We start from the raw sequence: 18,790 nt of genomic DNA on the forward strand, positions 1-18,790 counted from the left end.
TACCAGCTTCAGTCCCACTTCCCCACACCCTGATTCCCTTACCAGCTTCAGGCCCACTCCCCCACACCCTGATTCCCTTACCAGCTTCTGTCCCACTTCCCCACACCCTGATTCCCTTACCAGCTTCTGTCCCACTTCCCCACACCCTTACCAGCTTCTGTCCCACTTCCCCACACCCTGATTCCCTTACCAGCTTCTGTCCCACTTCCCCACACCCTGATACCCTTACCAGCTTCAGGCCCACTTCCCCACACCCTGATTCCCTTACCAGCTTCTGTCCCACTTCCCCACACCCTGATTCCCTTACCAGCTTCTGTCCCACTTCCCCACACCCTTACCAGCTTCTGTCCCACTTCCCCACACCCTGATTCCCTTACCAGCTTCTGTCCCACTTCCCCATACCCTTACCAGCTTCTGTCCCACTTCCCCACACCCTGATACCCTTACCAGTTTCAGGCCCACTTCCCTCACACCCTTACCAGCTTCTGTCCCACTTCCCCACACCCTGATTCCCTTACCAGCTTCAGTCCCACTTCCCCACACCCTGATACCCTTACCAGCTTCAGGCCCACTTCCCCACACCCTGATTCCCTTACCAGCTTCAGGCCCACTTCCCCACACCCTGATACCCTTACCAGCTTCAGGCCCACTTCCCTCACACCCTTACCAGCTTCTGTCCCACTTCCCCACACCCTGATTCCCTTACCAGCTTCAGGCCCACTTCCCCACACTCTGGCCCCTTACCAGCTTCAGGCCCACTTCCCCACACTCTAGCCCCTTACCAGCTTCAGGCCCACTTCCCCACACTCTGGCCCCTTTACCAGCTTCAGGCCCACATCCCCACACTCTAGCCCCTTTACCAGCTTCAGGCCCACTTCCCCACACTCTGGGCCCTTACCAGCTTCAGGCCCACTTCCCCACACTCTGGCCCCTTTACCAGCTTCAGGCCCACATCCCCACACTCTAGCCCCTTTACCAGCTTCAGGCCCACTTCCCCACTCTGGGCCCTTACCAGCTTCAGGCCCACTTCCCCACACTCTGGCCCCTTACCAGCTTCAGGCCCACTTCCCCACACTCTGGCCCCTTTACCAGCTTCAGGCCCACTTCCCCACACTCTGATCCCCTTACCAGCTTCAGGCCCACTTCCCCACACTCTGATCCCCTTACCAGCTTCAGGCCCACTTCCCCACACTCTGGCCCCTGTACCAGCTTCAAGCCCACACTCTGGTCCCCTTACCAGCTTCAGGCCCACACTCTGATCCCCTTACCAGCTTCAGGCCCACTTCCCCACACTCTGGCCCCTTTACCAGCTTCAGGCCCACTTCCCCACACTCTGATCCCCTTACCAGCTTCAGGCCCACTTCCCCACACTCTGGCCCCTGTACCAGCTTCAGGCCCACACTCTGGTCCCCTTACCAGCTTCAGGCCTTACCAAAAGAACACACAGGAACTCTAGTTTAAAAAGCCATTTCAGATGTACATTTATTTAAATGCCAAAAGCACAAGTGTGAATGTGTGCACAGTGTAGACTCGCGGTTTGGCACTTCTGTCGTCTGACTTGGGCCAGTGGGCGTGTAGCCTAGCATGTAGGAAGACTGAGGCGGGGACAGACTTTGTATCTAAAGTCCCATTCCAACATACACACACTGGCACGCTACTAAGAATGAAGCAATTTATCAGGTCGGTCTGCGCATTGTAAGACGGATGCTAGACTGGACATTGGAACATAGGTTGGCATTTTGTAATGCACTATATAAAGCACTACTTTTGACCAGAGACGTATGGGCCCTGGTCAAAAGTAGTGTACTATATAGGGAATAGGGGGCCATTTGAGACAGCCTATAACTTGCCAGACAAGCACTTCTTCTAGAACACAGTCAGATCAAGTCTACATCAGACCCCCACGTCATCCCCTACTCCCCCCCCCTCTACTGTTCCAAGTTTTTGATCCGGAGTACAACAGGAACGGAGGTACAGGGGATCATGCCCAGGTCTGTGATGACCAGGTCAACAAAATCTGGTGGCGTTACGTCGTAGACCAGATTCAACAGCCTCAGGGAGCTGACATCATGCCAGTTCTCCAGCTGGGTCTTCCCCTTCCGGGTCACCATCAGGTCATCGGGGTCATCTGAGGACAGAAAGTGATTGGTCGAAGGCGAGGGTTAGTGAAAGTCTTACTGCTAATGATTACTAAAGTTTGTGTCAATTCTGTTTCAAGTCTAGTCAGTTTAGGAATAGAATTTAAAATGTGGATAAGTTTGTCTATCCAAGTTAAAATCACATTTGCACATCCTTATCTGTGTTGACTAGAAGCAGAATGGAAATTACTTGCTTTACATAAACTAGATTACTTCATTATCTCTAGAAAGATAACCCCATACTGTAGCTCTTTTACATGCCATAACAAAGTCAATGAGGCCAAATAACTCCCACAGTACCAAGCTCGTTTGAGACGAAGGAGTCAGTCTGCACCCTCTCGCAGAACTTGTATGTCTCACAGCAGACCAGAACCGGCACGTTGAAGGTCCTAGCCACCAGAGCTATCTGAGATGTGCCCACACGAGACATCACGTAGCCATTAGCCAGCAGAGCATGGGCACCCAGGAACACCTTAGATACCTGGGAGAGGGGGAGTTTAATGAATACACCTAGACGTTAAATATATTGGACATTTGTTACAAACAAAAACAGGACAGGGAAGAAAGAGGGTTGAACTGAGAAGCATTGGAAGAAAAATAAATCACTGTTTGGATTTTCTACAAGAGGACAACAACATTTCTGATTAAATCAACTCATGTCTAAAACACCAAAAGCCTACGTTCTAAATTCCACAGTGTAATGACACCTCCGGTCCCCCAAGGGGCAGTCATCTGTTATGGAATCACCTCAGGTAGTATGTACAAGAGGGCAGAGATGAGGACCCAGGTCACCTCAGGTAGTATGTACGAGAGGGCAGAGATGAGGACCTAGGTCACCTCAGGTAGTATGTATGAGAGGGCCGAGATGAGGACCCAGGTCACCTCAGGTAGTATGTACGAGAGGGCAGAGATGAGGACCTAGGTTACCTCAGGTAGTATGTACGAGAGGGCAGAGATGAGGACGTAGGTGCAGCTGATGCCTCGCTGTACGAGACGTCTCAGAGCCTCCCTTCCCTCCAGACGAGGCCGGCTGTCCACAACGATCACACGGAACTTCCTGTTCTTATCATATGCCTCGCAAAGGATGTGGTTCACCAGGGACGAGCTACAGAGGGGGAGAAGAGACATGAGAACTCAATAACTGATGCCTTCCTTATTGACACCTAGCCTGGTCTCAGATCTGCTACAGAGGGTGAGAACAGCTCGATCACTAGACGATCACTACTGGATTGTAAAACCAACCCCCGACCCCTACACTCTAGGCACTACTGTAAAGCTGAGAGGATTGGAAACAATTCAAGCAATAGGGATGGTTACAGGGAGAGCTTCTCTGTGCTTCATGCAGAGTGGCTGGGTGGCGACCACCTATCCACTTCCATGTTCTGTCAGATAACAGACGTTAGATCTCACCATCCATAAACCAGAATGACGTCTCCGTCACTGATCTTCTCTATGGCGTATTTAGAGATCGCCTTGGCAGCCAGAACTACGTTTTCGTTTATGTAACGGTCTATACACGTCTGCAGTTTGGTCTTCGCCTAGAAAAGAGAGAGAGAAAATGGTCGTTGCCATAGAAATGGACATGATGAGTTAAAATGTGACCAAGAAACTGAAACTGGCCTTTTTTACAAACAAGAATTAAAACTGTATTCTGAAACTCACTTCCTCTTCTTTGAACTGACTAGGAATATTAGAGATTTCTTTCTTGATGTACTTGATTGCGTTGCCCATGCTCGCCGACAGAGGGCGACATTGATTGAGAAAACTGCAAAGACAAAAACAAAATACACAAAATGTTTGGCCTGATTTCTTCAATCAGCTTCATATTAAATCAGGGTTTGACATTAACTTTTGTAGCCATTTGTCCTATGGACAAGTATGACAAAAGCTTAAGTCATGGGGCGGCAGGGTCGCCTAGTGGTTAGAGCGTTGGACTAGTAACCGGAAGGTTGCAAGTTCAAACCCCCGAGCTGACAAGGTACAAATCTGTCGTTCTGCCCCTGAACAGGCAGTTAACCCACAGTTCCTAGACCAGTTAACCCACTGTTCCTAGACCAGTTAACCCACTGTTCCTAGACCAGTTAACCCACTGTTCCTAGACCAGTTAACCCACTGTTCCTAGACCATCATTGAAAATAAGAATTTCTTCTCAACTGACTTGCCTAGTTAAATAAAAAATAAAAAAATTGTCCCCGTCCCCAAAAGCAGTCTGTAACACCGGTTATTCATCATTGTATGATGAAAGGAACCACTTCACAAAAACAAAATGCTCAACAATTTTTTTTGAACCACAGAGAGACAGAAATGTAGGCTACACTCTGTCTTATGGCGTCTCTGCATCATCAAGCCCGTCTCGAAATACAAACACTGCCCCTTTAAGGATCTCCTGGAAGATGATTGGCCCCCCTTGGTAGCCTATAAAATATTGCAATATTACAATTAGAACCAAATACTTTTTATGTTTTTATAAAATAATTCCCTCCAGGGATGGAAATTAAGGGCATCCCGTTGTCCCGGGGACAATCGAAAAATACATCTACGGTTCAAAACCGACTGGGACGATTCTGGGACGACAGATCCACAATTCATACAACCACTGTACATTAAAACATGTTTTAAAAAAGCAACGAGGCTGATGCAACAGATCAGAACGTTTAGTTTAAAATGTTATGTTTTATTACCTTATACCATAAGAAGGTTAACATGGCTGTAGGCTACGCGCAAATGATCCAAAATGCAATTAGAGGGAAAACACCGTTCTCAAACGCGCAAGCAGTTTCATGGGACATAGATTGAAATGGCTGTTTGATATTAAGAGGGGAGATCTAAAGAGGCATCAACTAGCACACGGGTGACTAATATGACAGTGATTATCAATAGACTAGCACGGGTTACTAATATGACAGTGATTATTAATAGACTAGCACGGGTTACTAATATGACAGTGATTATCAATAGACTAGCACACGGGTTACTAATATGACCGGGAGTATCAATAGACTACCACACGGGTTACTAATATGACAGTGATTATCAATAGACTAGCACACGGGTTACTAATATGACAGTGATTATCAATAGACTAGCACGGGTTACTAATATGACAGTGATTATCAATAGACTAGCACGGGTTACTAATATGACAGTGATTATCAATAGACTAGCACACGGGTTACTAATATGACAGTGATTATCAATAGACTAGCACACGAGTTACTAATATGACCGGGAGTATCAATAGACTACCACACGGGTTACTAATATGACTGGGATTATCAATAGACTACCACACGGATTACTAATATGACCAGGATTATCAATAGACTAGCACACGGGTTACTAATATGACTGGAATTATCAATAGACTAGCACACGGGTTACTAATATGACTGGGATTATCAATAGACTAGCACACGGGTTACTAATATGACTGGAATTATCAATAGACTAGCACACGGGTTACTAATATGACTGGGATTATCAATAGACTAGCACACGGGTTACTAATATGACTGGGATTATCAATAGACTACCACACGGGTTACTAATATGACCAGGATTATCAATAGACTACCACACGGGTTACTAATTTTATTTTATTTATTTTACCTTTATTTAACCAGGTAGGCAAGTTGAGAACAAGTTCTCATTTACAATTGCGACCTGGCCAAGATAAAGCAAAGCAGTTCGACAGATAAAACGACACAGAGTTACACATGGAGTAAAAACAAACATACAGTCAATAATGCAGTATAAACAAGTCTATATACAATGTGAGGTGAGAAGGGAGGTAAAGGCAAAAAAGGCCATGATGGCAAAGTAAATACAATATAGCAAGTAAAATACTGGAATGGTAGTTTTGCAATGGAAGAATGTGCAAAGTAGAAATAAAAAAATAATGGGGTGCAAAGGAGCAAAATAAATAAATAAATTAAAATTAAATACAGTTGGGAAAGAGGTAGTTGTTTGGGCTAAATTATAGGTGGGCTATGTACAGGTGCAGTAATCTGTGAGCTGCTCTGACAGTTGGTGCTTAAAGCTAGTGAGGGAGATAAGTGTTTCCAGTTTCAGAGATTTTTGTAGTTCGTTCCAGTCATTGGCAGCAGAGAACTGGAAGGAGAGGCGGCCAAAGAAAGAATTGGTTTTGGGGGTGACTAGAGAGATATACCTGCTGGAGCGTGTGCTACAGGTGGGAGATGCTATGGTGACCAGCGAGCTGAGATAAGGGGGGACTTTACCTAGCAGGGTCTTGTAGATGACATGGAGCCAGTGGGTTTGGCGACGAGTATGAAGCGAGGGCCAGCCAACGAGAGCGTACAGGTCGCAATGGTGGGTAGTATATGGGGCTTTGGTGATAAAACGGATTGCACTGTGATAGACTGCATCCAATTTGTTGAGTAGGGTATTGGAGGCTATTTTGTAAATGACATCGCCAAAGTCGAGGATTGGTAGGATGGTCAGTTTTACAAGGGTATGTTTGGCAGCATGAGTGAAGGATGCTTTGTTGCGAAATAGGAAGCCAATTCTAGATTTAACTTTGGATTGGAGATGTTTGATATGGGTCTGGAAGGAGAGTTTACAGTCTAACCAGACACCTAAGTATTTGTAGTTGTCCACGTATTCTAAGTCAGAGCCGTCCAGAGTAGTGATGTTGGACAGGCGGGTAGGTGCAGGTAGCGATCGGTTGAAGAGCATGCATTTAGTTTTACTTGTATTTAAGAGCAATTGGAGGCCACGGAAGGAGAGTTGTATGGCATTGAAGCTTGCCTGGAGGGTTGTTAACACAGTGTCCAAAGAAGGGCCGGAAGTATACAGAATGGTGTCGTCTGCGTAGAGGTGGATCAGGGACTCACCAGCAGCAAGAGCGACCTCATTGATGTATACAGAGAAGAGAGTCGGTCCAAGAATTGAACCCTGTGGCACCCCCATAGAGACTGCCAGAGGTCCGGACAGCAGACCCTCCGATTTGACACACTGAACTCTATCAGAGAAGTAGTTGGTGAACCAGGCGAGGCAATCATTTGAGAAACCAAGGCTGTCGAGTCTGCCGATGAGGATATGGTGATTGACAGAGTCGAAAGCCTTGGCCAGATCAATGAATACGGCTGCACAGTAATGTTTCTTATCGATGGCGGTTAAGATATCGTTTAAGACCTTGAGCGTGGCTGAGGTGCACCCATGACCAGCTCTGAAACCGGATTGCATAGCAGAGAAGGTATGGTGAGATTCGAAATGGTCGGTAATCTGTTTGTTGACTTGGCTTTCGAAGACCTTAGAAAGGCACGGTAGGATAGATATAGGTCTGTAGCAGTTTGGGTCAAGAGTGTCCCCCCCTTTGAAGAGGGGGATGACCGCAGCTGCTTTCCAATCTTTGGGAATCTCAGACGACACGAAAGAGAGGTTGAACAGGCTAGTAATAGGGGTGGCAACAATTTCGGCAGATAATTTTAGGAAGAAAGGGTCCAGATTGTCTAGCCCGGCTGATTTGTAGGGGTCCAGATTTTGCAGCTCTTTCAGAACATCAGCTGAATAGATTTGGGAGAAGGAGAAATGGGGAAGGCTTGGGCGAGTTGCTGTTGGGGGTGCAGTGCTGTTGTCCGGGGTAGGAGTAGCCAGGTGGAAAGCATGGCCAGCCGTACAAAAATGCTTATTGAAATTCTCAATTATGGTGGATTTATCAGTGGTGACAGTGTTTCCTATCTTCAGTGCAGTGGGCAGCTGGGAGGAGGTGTTCTTATTCTCCATGGACTTTACAGTGTCCCAGAACTTTTTTGAGTTAGTGTTGCAGGAAGCAAATTTCTGCTTGAAAAAGCTAGCCTTGGCTTTTCTAACTGCCTGTGTATAATGATTTCTAGCTTCCCTGAACAGCTGCATATCACGGGGGCTGTTCGATGCTAATGCAGAACGCCATAGGATGTTTTTGTGTTGGTTAAGGGCAGTCAGGTCTGGGGAGAACCAAGGGCTATATCTGTTCCTGGTTCTAAATTTCTTGAATGGGGCATGTTTATTTAAGATGGTTAGGAAGGCATTTTTAAAAAATATCCAGGCATCCTCTACTGACGGGATGAGATCAATATCCTTCCAGGATACCCCGGCCAGGTCGATTAGAAAGGCCTGCTCGCAGAAGTGTTTCAGGGAGCGTTTTACAGTGATGAGTGGAGGTCGTTTGACCGCTGACCCATTACGGATGCAGGCAATGAGGCAGTGATCGCTGAGATCTTGGTTGAAGACAGCAGAGGTGTATTTAGAGGGGAAGTTGGTTAGGATGATATCTATGAGGGTGCCCGTGTTTAAGGTTTTGGGGAGGTACCTGGTAGGTTCATTGATTATTTGTGTGAGATTGAGGGCATCAAGTTTAGATTGTAGGATGGCTGGGGTGTTAAGCATGTTCCAGTTTAGGTCGCCTAGCAGCACGAACTCTGAAGATAGATGGGGGGCAATCAGTTCACATATGGTGTCCAGAGCACAGCTGGGGGCAGAGGGTGGTCTATAGCAGGCGGCAACGGTGAGAGACTTGTTTTTAGAGAGGTGGATTTTTAAAAGTAGAAGTTCAAATTGTTTGGGTACAGACCTGGATAGTAGGACAGAACTCTGCAGGCTATCTTTGCAGTAGATTGCAACACCGCCCCCTTTGGCAGTTCTATCTTGTCTGAAAATGTTGTAGTTTGGAATTAAAACTTCAGAATTTTTGGTGGTCTTCCTAAGCCAGGATTCAGACACAGCTAGAACAGATAATATGACTGGGATTATCAATAGACTAGCACACGGGTTACTAATATGACTGGAATTATCAATAGACTACCACACGGGTTACTAATATGACCAGGATTATCAATAGACTAGCACACGGGTTACTAATATGACCAGGATTGTGCTTTTGGCTGCTGGACAATAAAATAAATGTTGATTTGAAAAGCAAAAGAACACTAGAGAAATTCTGGTTTCAATGAGATATTAAGTGTTAATAAAAAATAAAAATAAATTGTGGTTGTATTTAGGCTAGGCTACTTAGGCTAGGCTACTTAGACTAGGCTACTTTGGCTAGGCTACTTTGGCTAGGCTACTTTGGCTAGGCTACTTTGGCTTGGCTACTTAGGCTAGGCTACTTAGGCTAGGCTACTTAGGCTAGGCTACTTAGGCTAGGCTACTTTGGCTAGGCTACTTTGGCTAGGCTACTTTGGCTAGGCTACTTTGGCTAGGCTACTTAGGCTAGGCTACTTAGGCTAGGCTACTTTGGCTAGGCTACTTAGGCTAGGCTACGCAAGACATGCTTCATAAAAAAAATGACATAAAACATCCATGTTTTATACAATTAAGTTGATGGTTTAAATAGTTTCCAAAATGCTGAGCGCCTCTGCTCAGATTCAAGGTGGGTGATGTCCAGTGAGCCAACAGGCACTGTCCTTCATTCTCCGCTCTTGTGTATTTGATCTGAACAAACTGTGCCTCAAGTACGTCGACATAATGTTAGACATTTATGTTCATTGTATGTTAAACATGACTAGTTGTTTTGCCAATATTTATATCACTAAAAGTCTCGTTAAAGTTTGCTACATTTTCGTGGCTCCTCCCTCATCGGTTGGACATGAGGCTGTAGACAATATACAATATACATATCATCTATACTTTAACCTATAGGCTTATTTATGTGCATTACATTTTACCTTTATTCAACTAGGCAAGTCAGTTAAGAACACATTTTTATTTTCAATGACGGCCTAGGAACAGTGGGGTTAACTGTCTTGTTCAGGGGAACAGTGGGTTAACTGCCTTGTTCAGGGGAACAGTGGGGTTAACTGCCTTGTTCAGGGGAACAGTGGGGTTAACTGCCTTGTTCAGGGGAACAGTGGGTTAACTGCCTTGTTCAGGGGAACAGTGGGTTAACTGCCTTGTTCAGGGGAACAGTGGGGTTAACTGCCTTGTTCAGGGGAACAGTGGGTTAACTGCCTTGTTCAGGGGAACAGTGGGGTTAACTGTCTTGTTCAGGGGAACAGTGGGTTAACTGCCTTGTTCAGGGGAACAGTGGGGTTAACTGCCTTGTTCAGGGGAACAGTGGGTTAACTGCCTTGTTCAGGGGAACAGTGGGTTAACTGCCTTGTTCAGGGGAACAGTGGGTTAACTGCCTTGTTCAGGGGAACAGTGGGGTTAACTGCCTTGTTCAGGGGAACAGTGGGTTAACTGCCTTGTTCAGGGGAACAGTGGGGTTAACTGTCTTGTTCAGGGGAACAGTGGGGTTAACTGCCTTGTTCAGGGGAACAGTGGGTTAACTGCCTTGTTCAGGGGAACAGTGGGTTAACTGCCTTGTTCAGGGGAACAGTGGGTTAACTGCCTTGTTCAGGGGAACAGTGGGTTAACTGCCTTGTTCAGGGGAACAGTGGGTTAACTGCCTTGTTCAGGGGAACAGTGGGTTAACTGCCTTGTTCAGGGGAACAGTGGGTTAACTGCCTTGTTCAGGGGAACAGTGGGTTAACTGCCTTGTTCAGGGGAACAGTGGGTTAACTGCCTTGTTCAGGGGAACAGTGGGTTAACTGCCTTGTTCAGGGGAACAGTGGGTTAACTGCCTTGTTCAGGGGAACAGTGGGTTAACTGCCTTGTTCAGGGGAACAGTGGGTTAACTGCCTTGTTCAGGGGAACAGTGGGTTAACTGCCTTGTTCAGGGGAACAGTGGGTTAACTGCCTTGTTCAGGGGAACAGTGGGTTAACTGCCTTGTTCAGGGGAACAGTGGGTTAACTGCCTTGTTCAGGGGAACAGTGGGTTAACTGCCTTGTTCAGGGGCAGAATGACAGATGTTTTACCCTGACAGCTCAGGGATTCGATCTAGCAACCTTTCGGTTTACTAGTCCAACGCTCTAACCACTAGACTACCTGCCGCCTCTACACTCTAACCACTAGACTACTAACCACTGTCGCCTCTACACTCTAACCACTAGGCTACTAACCACTAGGCTACTAACCACTGTCGCCTCTACGCTCTAACCACTAGGCTACTAACCACTGTCGCCTCTACACTCTAACCACTAGGCTACTAACCACCGTCGCCTCTACACTCTAACCACTAGGCTACTAACCACTGTCGCCTCTACACTCTAACCACTAGGCTACGCTGTCGCCTCTACACTCTAACCACTAGGCTACCGTGCCACCTCCACACTCTAACCACTAGACTACCGTGCCACCTCCACACTCTAACCACTAGACTACCGTGCCTCCTCTACACTCTAACCACTAGACTACCGTGCCTCCTCTACACTCTAACCACTAGACTACCGTGCCGCCTTTACACTCTAACCACTAGACTACCGTGCCTCCTCTACACTCTAACCACTAGACTACCGTGCCTCCTCTACACTCTAACCACTAGACTACCGTGCTGCCTCTACACTAACCACTAGACTACCGTGCCTCCTCTACACTCTAACCACTAGACTACCGTGCCACCTCCACACTCTAACCACTAGACTACCGTGCCGCCTCTACACTCTAACCACTAGACTACCGTGCCACCTCCACACTCTAACCACTAGACTACTAACCACTGTCGCCTCTACACTCTAACCACTAGGCTACTAACCACTGTCGCCTCTACACTCTAACCACTAGGCTACTAACCACTGTCGCCTCTACACTCTAACCACTAGGCTACCCTGCCTCCTCTACAATCTAACCACTAGACTACCGTGCCTCCTCCACACTCTAACCACTAGACTACCGTGCCTCCTCTACACTCTAACCACTAGACTACCGTGCCTCCTCTACACTCTAACCACTAGACTACCGTGCCTCCTCTACACTCTAACCACTAGGCTACCGTGCCGCCTCCACACTCTAACCACTAGGCTACCGTGCCGCCTCCACACTCTAACCACTAGACTACCGTGTCGCCTCCACACTCTAACCACTAGACTACCGTGCCGCCTCCACACTCTAACCACTAGACTACCGTGCCTCCTCTACACTCTAACCACTAGACTACCGTGCCGCTTCTACACTCTAACCACTAGACTACCGTGCCACCTCCACACTCTAACCACTAGACTACCTGCCGCCTCTACACTCTAACCACTAGACTACCGTGCCTCCTCTACACTCTAACCACTAGACTACCGTGCCTCCTCTACACTCTAACCACTAGACTACCGTGCCTCCTCTACACTCTAACCACTAGACTACCGTGCCTCCTCTACACTCTAACCACTAGACTACCGTGCCTCCTCTACACTCTAACCACTAGACTACCGTGCCGCCTCTACACTCTAACCACTAGACTACCGTGCCTCCTCTACACTCTAACCACTAGACTACCGTGCCTCCTCTACACTCTAACCACTAGACTACCGTGCTGCCTCTACACTAACCACTAGACTACCGTGCCTCCTCTACACTCTAACCACTAGACTACCGTGCCGCCTCCACACTCTAACCACTAGACTACCGTGCCGCCTCTACACTCTAACCACTAGACTACCGTGCCTCCTCTACACTCTAACCACTAGACTACCGTGCCTCCTCTACACTCTAACCACTAGACTACCGTGCCGCTTCTACACTCTAACCACTAGAATACCGTGCCTCCTCTACACTCTAACCACTAGACTACCGTGCCGCCTCTACACTCTAACCACTAGACTACCGTGCCGCCTCTACACTCTAACCACTAGACTACCGTGCCGCCTCTACACTCTACCACTAGACTACCGTGCCTCCTCTACACTCTAACCACTAGACTACCTGCCGCCTCCTCTACACTCTAACCACTAGACTACCTGCCGCCCTCTACACTCTAACCACTAGACTACCGTGCCTCCTCTACACTCTAACCACTAGACTACCGTGCCTCCTCTACACTCTAACCACTAGACTACCTGCCGCCTCTACACTCTAACCACTAGACTACCTGCCGCCTCTACACTCTAACCACTAGACTACCTGCCGCCTCTACACTCTAACCACTAGACTACCGTACCGCCTCTACACTCTAACCACTAGACTACCGTGCCTCCTCTACACTCTAACCACTAGACTACCGTGCCTCCTCTACACTCTAACCACTAGACTACCTGCCGCCTCTACACTCTAACCACTAGACTACCTGCCGCCTCTACACTCTAACCACTAGACTACCTGCCGCCTCTACACTCTAACCACTAGGCTACCTGCCGCCTCTACACTCTAACCACTAGACTACCTGCCGCCTCTACACTCTAACCACTAGACTACCTGCCGCCTCTACACTCTAACCACTAGACTACCTGCCGCCTCTACACTCTAACCACTAGACTACCGTGCCTCCTCTACACTCTAACCACTAGACTACCTGCCTCCTCTACACTCTAACCACTAGACTACCTGCCTCCTCTACACTCTAACCACTAGACTACCTGCCGCCTCTACACTCTAACCACTAGACTACCTGCCTCCTCTACACTCTAACCACTAGACTACCTGCCTCCTCCACACTCTAACCACTAGACTACCTGCCTCCTCTACACTCTAACCACTAGACTACCTGCCACCTCTACACTCTAACCACTAGACTACCTGCCTCCTCTACACTCTAACCACTAGACTACCTGCCTCCTCTACACTCTAACCACTAGACTACCTGCCGCCTCTACACTCTAACCACTAGACTACCTGCCTCCTCTACACTCTAACCACTAGACTACCGTGCTGCCTCTACACTCTAACCACTAGGCTACCTGCCTCCTCTACACTCTAACCACTAGGCTACCTGCCTCCTCTACACTCTAACCACTAGACTACCTGCCACCTCTACACTCTAACCACTAGACTACCTGCCACCTCTACACTCTAACCACTAGACTACCTGCCTCCTCTACACTCTAACCACTAGACTACCTGCCTCCTCTACACTCTAACCACTAGACTACCTGCCACCTCTACACTCTAACCACTAGACTACCTGCCTCCTCTACACTCTAACCACTAGACTACCTGCCACCTCTACACTCTAACCACTAGACTACCTGCCTCCTCTACACTCTAACCACTAGACTACCTGCCTCCTCTACACTCTAACCACTAGACTACCTGCCACCTCTACACTCTAACCACTAGACTACCTGCCACCTCTACACTCTAACCACTAGACTACCTGCCTCCTCTACACTCTAACCACTAGACTACCTGCCACCTCTACACTCTAACCACTAGACTACCTGCCACCTCTACACTCTAACCACTAGACTACCGTACCACCTCTACACTCTAACCACTAGACTACCGTGCCTCCTCTACACTCTAACCACTAGACTACCGTGCCTCCTCTACACTCTAACCACTAGACTACCTGCCGCCTCTACACTCTAACCACTAGACTACCTGCCGCCTCTACACTCTAACCACTAGACTACCTGCCGCCTCTACACTCTAACCACTAGGCTACCTGCCGCCTCTACACTCTAACCACTAGACTACCTGCCGCCTCTACACTCTAACCACTAGACTACCTGCCGCCTCTACACTCTAACCACTAGACTACCTGCCGCCTCTACACTCTAACACTAGACTACCGTGCCTCCTCTACACTCTAACCACTAGACTACCTGCCTCCTCTACACTCTAACCACTAGACTACCTGCCGCCTCTACACTCTAACCACTAGACTACCTGCCGCCTCTACACTCTAACCACTAGACTACCTGCCTCCTCTACACTCTAACCACTAGACTACCCTGCCTCCTCCACACTCTAACCACTAGACTACCTGCCTCCTCTACACTCTAACCACTAGACTACCTGCCACCTCTACACTCTAACCACTAGACTACCTGCCTCCTCTACACTCTAACCACTAGACTACCTGCCTCCTCTACACTCTAACCACTAGACTACCTGCCGCCTCTACACTCTAACCACTAGACTACCTGCCTCCTCTACACTCTAACCACTAGACTACCGTGCTGCCTCTACACTCTAACCACTAGGCTACCTGCCTCCTCTACACTCTAACCACTAGGCTACCTGCCTCCTCTACACTCTAACCACTAGACTACCTGCCACCTCTACACTCTAACCACTAGACTACCTGCCACCTCTACACTCTAACCACTAGACTACCTGCCTCCTCTACACTCTAACCACTAGACTACCTGCCTCCTCTACACTCTAACCACTAGACTACCTGCCACCTCTACACTCTAACCACTAGACTACCTGCCTCCTCTACACTCTAACCACTAGACTACCTGCCACCTCTACACTCTAACCACTAGACTACCTGCCTCCTCTACACTCTAACCACTAGACTACCTGCCTCCTCTACACTCTAACCACTAGACTACCTGCCACCTCTACACTCTAACCACTAGACTACCTGCCACCTCTACACTCTAACCACTAGACTACCTGCCTCCTCTACACTCTAACCACTAGACTACCTGCCACCTCTACACTCTAACCACTAGACTACCTGCCACCTCTACACTCTAACCACTAGACTACCGTACCACCTCTACACTCTAACCACTAGACTACCGTACCTCCTCTACACTCTAACCACTAGACTACCTGCCACCTCTACACTCTAACCACTAGACTACCGTGCTGCCTCTACACTCTAACCACTAGACTACCTGCCACCTCTACACTCTAACCACTAGACTACCTGCCACCTCTACACTCTAACCACTAGACTACCTGCCACCTCTACACTCTAACCACTAGACTACCTGCCTCCTCTACACTCTAACCACTAGACTACCTGCCACCTCTACACTCTAACCACTAGACTACCTGCCTCCTCTACACTCTAACCACTAGACTACCTGCCGCCTCTACACTCTAACCACTAGACTACCGTGCCTCCTCTACACTCTAACCACTAGACTACCTGCCACCTCTACACTCTAACCACTAGACTACCTGCCGCCTCTACACTCTAACCACTAGACTACCTGCCGCCTCTACACTCTAACCACTAGACTACCTGCCGCCTCTACACTCTAACCACTAGACTACCTGCCACCTCTACACTCTAACCACTAGACTACCTGCCACCTCTACACTCTAACCACTAGACTACCTGCCTCCTCTACACTCTAACCACTAGACTACCTGCCACCTCTACACTCTAACCACTAGACTACCTGCCTCCTCTACACTCTAACCACTAGACTACCTGCCGCCTCTACACTCTAACCACTAGACTACCTGCCGCCTCTACACTCTAACCACTAGACTACCGTGCCTCCTCTACACTCTAACCACTAGACTACCTGCCTCCTCTACACTCTAACCACTAGACTACCTGCCACCTCTACACTCTAACCACTAGACTACCTGCCTCCTCTACACTCTAACCACTAGACTACCTGCCTCCTCTACACTCTAACCACTAGGCTACCTGCCTCCTCTACACTCTAACCACTAGACTACCGTGCCTCCTCTACACTCTAACCACTAGGCTACCTGCCACCTCTACACTCTAACCACTAGGCTACCTGCCTCCTCTACACTCTAACCACTAGACTACCTGCCGCCTCTACACTCTAACCACTAGACTACCTGCCGCCTCTACACTCTAACCACTAGACTACCGTGCCTCCTCTACACTCTAACCACTAGACTACCTGCCTCCTCTACACTCTAACCACTAGACTACCTGCCACCTCTACACTCTAACCACTAGACTACCTGCCTCCTCTACACTCTAACCACTAGACTACCGTGCCTCCTCTACACTCTAACCACTAGACTACCGTACCACCTCTACACTCTAACCACTAGACTACCTGCCGCCTCTACACTCTAACCACTAGGCTACCGTGCCGCCTCTACACTCTAACCACTAGACTACCTGCATGAACATCATTTTTTTATAAATAAAAAAAATAAAAAACTTGTCCTGGACAAGAGAACGTTAATGTGGAGCCCTGGAGATGATGATTTGAGAAATAGGCTGTAGATCCTGTACCTGATATAGGGCTTGAGCTTGTTGACCAGGTCTCTGGCCAGCTCCTCATTAGGAGGAGTAGTATAGTCCCTGATCACCTGTACGGACGGGACAGAGATCACCACCGAAATGGTTAAAACAGTGGATTGACTTGAAAGACCATTTAAAATGTTAATTATACAACCGAGGAGGATTAGAACTAAGAGCAGGCCTGGGGTCAGTAGTACTGTACCCGTTTGGCTACTTTAGATATACAGCCGAGGAGGATTAGAACTAAGAGCAGGCCTGGGGTCAGTAGTACTGTACCCGTTTGGCTACTTTAGATATACAGCCGAGGAGGATTAGAACTAAGAGCAGGCCTGGGGTCAGTAGTACTGTACCTGTTTGGCTACTTTAGATATACAGCCGAGGAGGATTAGAACTAAGAGCAGGCCTGGGGTCAGTAGTACTGTACCCGTTTGGCTACTTTAGATATACAGCCGAGGAGGATTAGAACTAAGAGCAGGCCTGGGGTCAGTAGTACTGTACCCGTTTGGCTACTTTAGATATACAGCCGAGGAGGATTAGAACTAAGAGCAGGCCTGGGGTCAGTAGTACTGTACCCGTTTGGCTACTTTAGATATACAGCCGAGGAGGATTAGAACTAAGAGCAGGCCTGGGGTCAGTAGTACTGTACCCGTTTATCTGAAGTAGCCATACAGCCGAGGAGGATTAGAACTAAGAGCAGGCCTGGGGTCAGTAGTACTGTACCCGTTTATCTGAAGTAGCCATACAGCCGAGGAGGATTAGAACTAAGAGCAGGCCTGGGGTCAGTAGTACTGTACCCGTTTGGCTACTTTAGATATACAGCCGAGGAGGATTAGAACTAAGAGCAGGCCTGGGGTCAGTAGTACTGTACACGTTTATCTGAAGTAGCCATACAGCCGAGGAGGATTAGAACTAAGAGCAGGCCTGGGGTCAGTAGTACTGTACCTGTTTGAAGGCGTGGAGCAGGGCTACAGAGCGAGCGTTGGATCCCACCACGATACCCTGGGAGTACTGCAGACCCAACCGCACGATGGAGGGGTGGATCACTGTAGAGGGTATGCTGACAGACAGAACAATTACAGATACCGTCAAAAAGATACAAGCTATCAGTGTATATCGGTGTTAGAAGCAACTATCAGTAAATGATCCAAACAGGAACGTTTTGCAACTAAAACAAATTTCTATTTGACAAATTTAGGTAAGTCCCTCCGCGTTTTGCTCAGTTTGCTTCAGTTTAAGAAACGCTTTGAAACAGATTTGCTGATTGAATACACCCCAGAGTTCTCCCTAGGGTATTCTGACGAGGTGGTGCTGATGTAGGCCGAACGTTGGGAATAGGGAGGTCTGGAGGAGGGGGGGGTCCGTCAACTTACCCCTCAGGAAGTTGGAGCGTTTAGCGTTTTTTGAAAAACCTGTAACTGCCATTTCCTGATCATAAATGACTTGGAGGTGGTCTCAATGACTTTCTAAGTTAAATTTAGGGGTAATGATTATTCTAATTAATAGGCGTCTATGTGGAAATATGACTACACGGGTCCGAGCCGGAGCGGAGAGCTAGAGATTTGTTCTCCACGCCCAAGTCCTTTGATTGGCTCAGCTTCAACTTCAGATGGTTGAGACAAAAACCACAACGTGCCAACTAGAAGGGGCAGGTAAGTAGTTACCCAAGTTGCTGGGTGAGGGGGGCTCTGGGTAGGGGCAGGTAGGAAG

At 48.1% G+C, this 18,790-nt stretch overlaps 1 protein-coding gene across 1 annotated transcript in view; it reads right to left on the bottom strand.

The window, feature by feature from the left end:
* Positions 1 to 1,456: 1,456 nt before the first annotated feature.
* The window catches only part of LOC109883416 (translation initiation factor eIF-2B subunit delta), a 30,406-nt gene continuing 13,072 nt past the window's right edge, over positions 1,457 to 18,790 (bottom strand). The window contains exons 7-13 of the mRNA XM_031836755.1: positions 18,026 to 18,140; positions 17,075 to 17,151; positions 3,801 to 3,903; positions 3,549 to 3,676; positions 3,066 to 3,243; positions 2,439 to 2,619; positions 1,457 to 2,128 (exon numbers count right to left, since the gene is read on the bottom strand). Of these exons, the coding sequence (XP_031692615.1) occupies positions 1,929 to 2,128; positions 2,439 to 2,619; positions 3,066 to 3,243; positions 3,549 to 3,676; positions 3,801 to 3,903; positions 17,075 to 17,151; positions 18,026 to 18,140 (982 nt within the window). The 3' untranslated portion in view covers positions 1,457 to 1,928. The remainder of the gene's footprint in view (positions 2,129 to 2,438; positions 2,620 to 3,065; positions 3,244 to 3,548; positions 3,677 to 3,800; positions 3,904 to 17,074; positions 17,152 to 18,025; positions 18,141 to 18,790) is intronic.

Source organism: Oncorhynchus kisutch, linkage group LG12 (genome assembly GCF_002021735.2).
Source record: "Oncorhynchus kisutch isolate 150728-3 linkage group LG12, Okis_V2, whole genome shotgun sequence".
Lineage (NCBI taxonomy): Eukaryota > Metazoa > Chordata > Actinopteri > Salmoniformes > Salmonidae > Oncorhynchus > Oncorhynchus kisutch.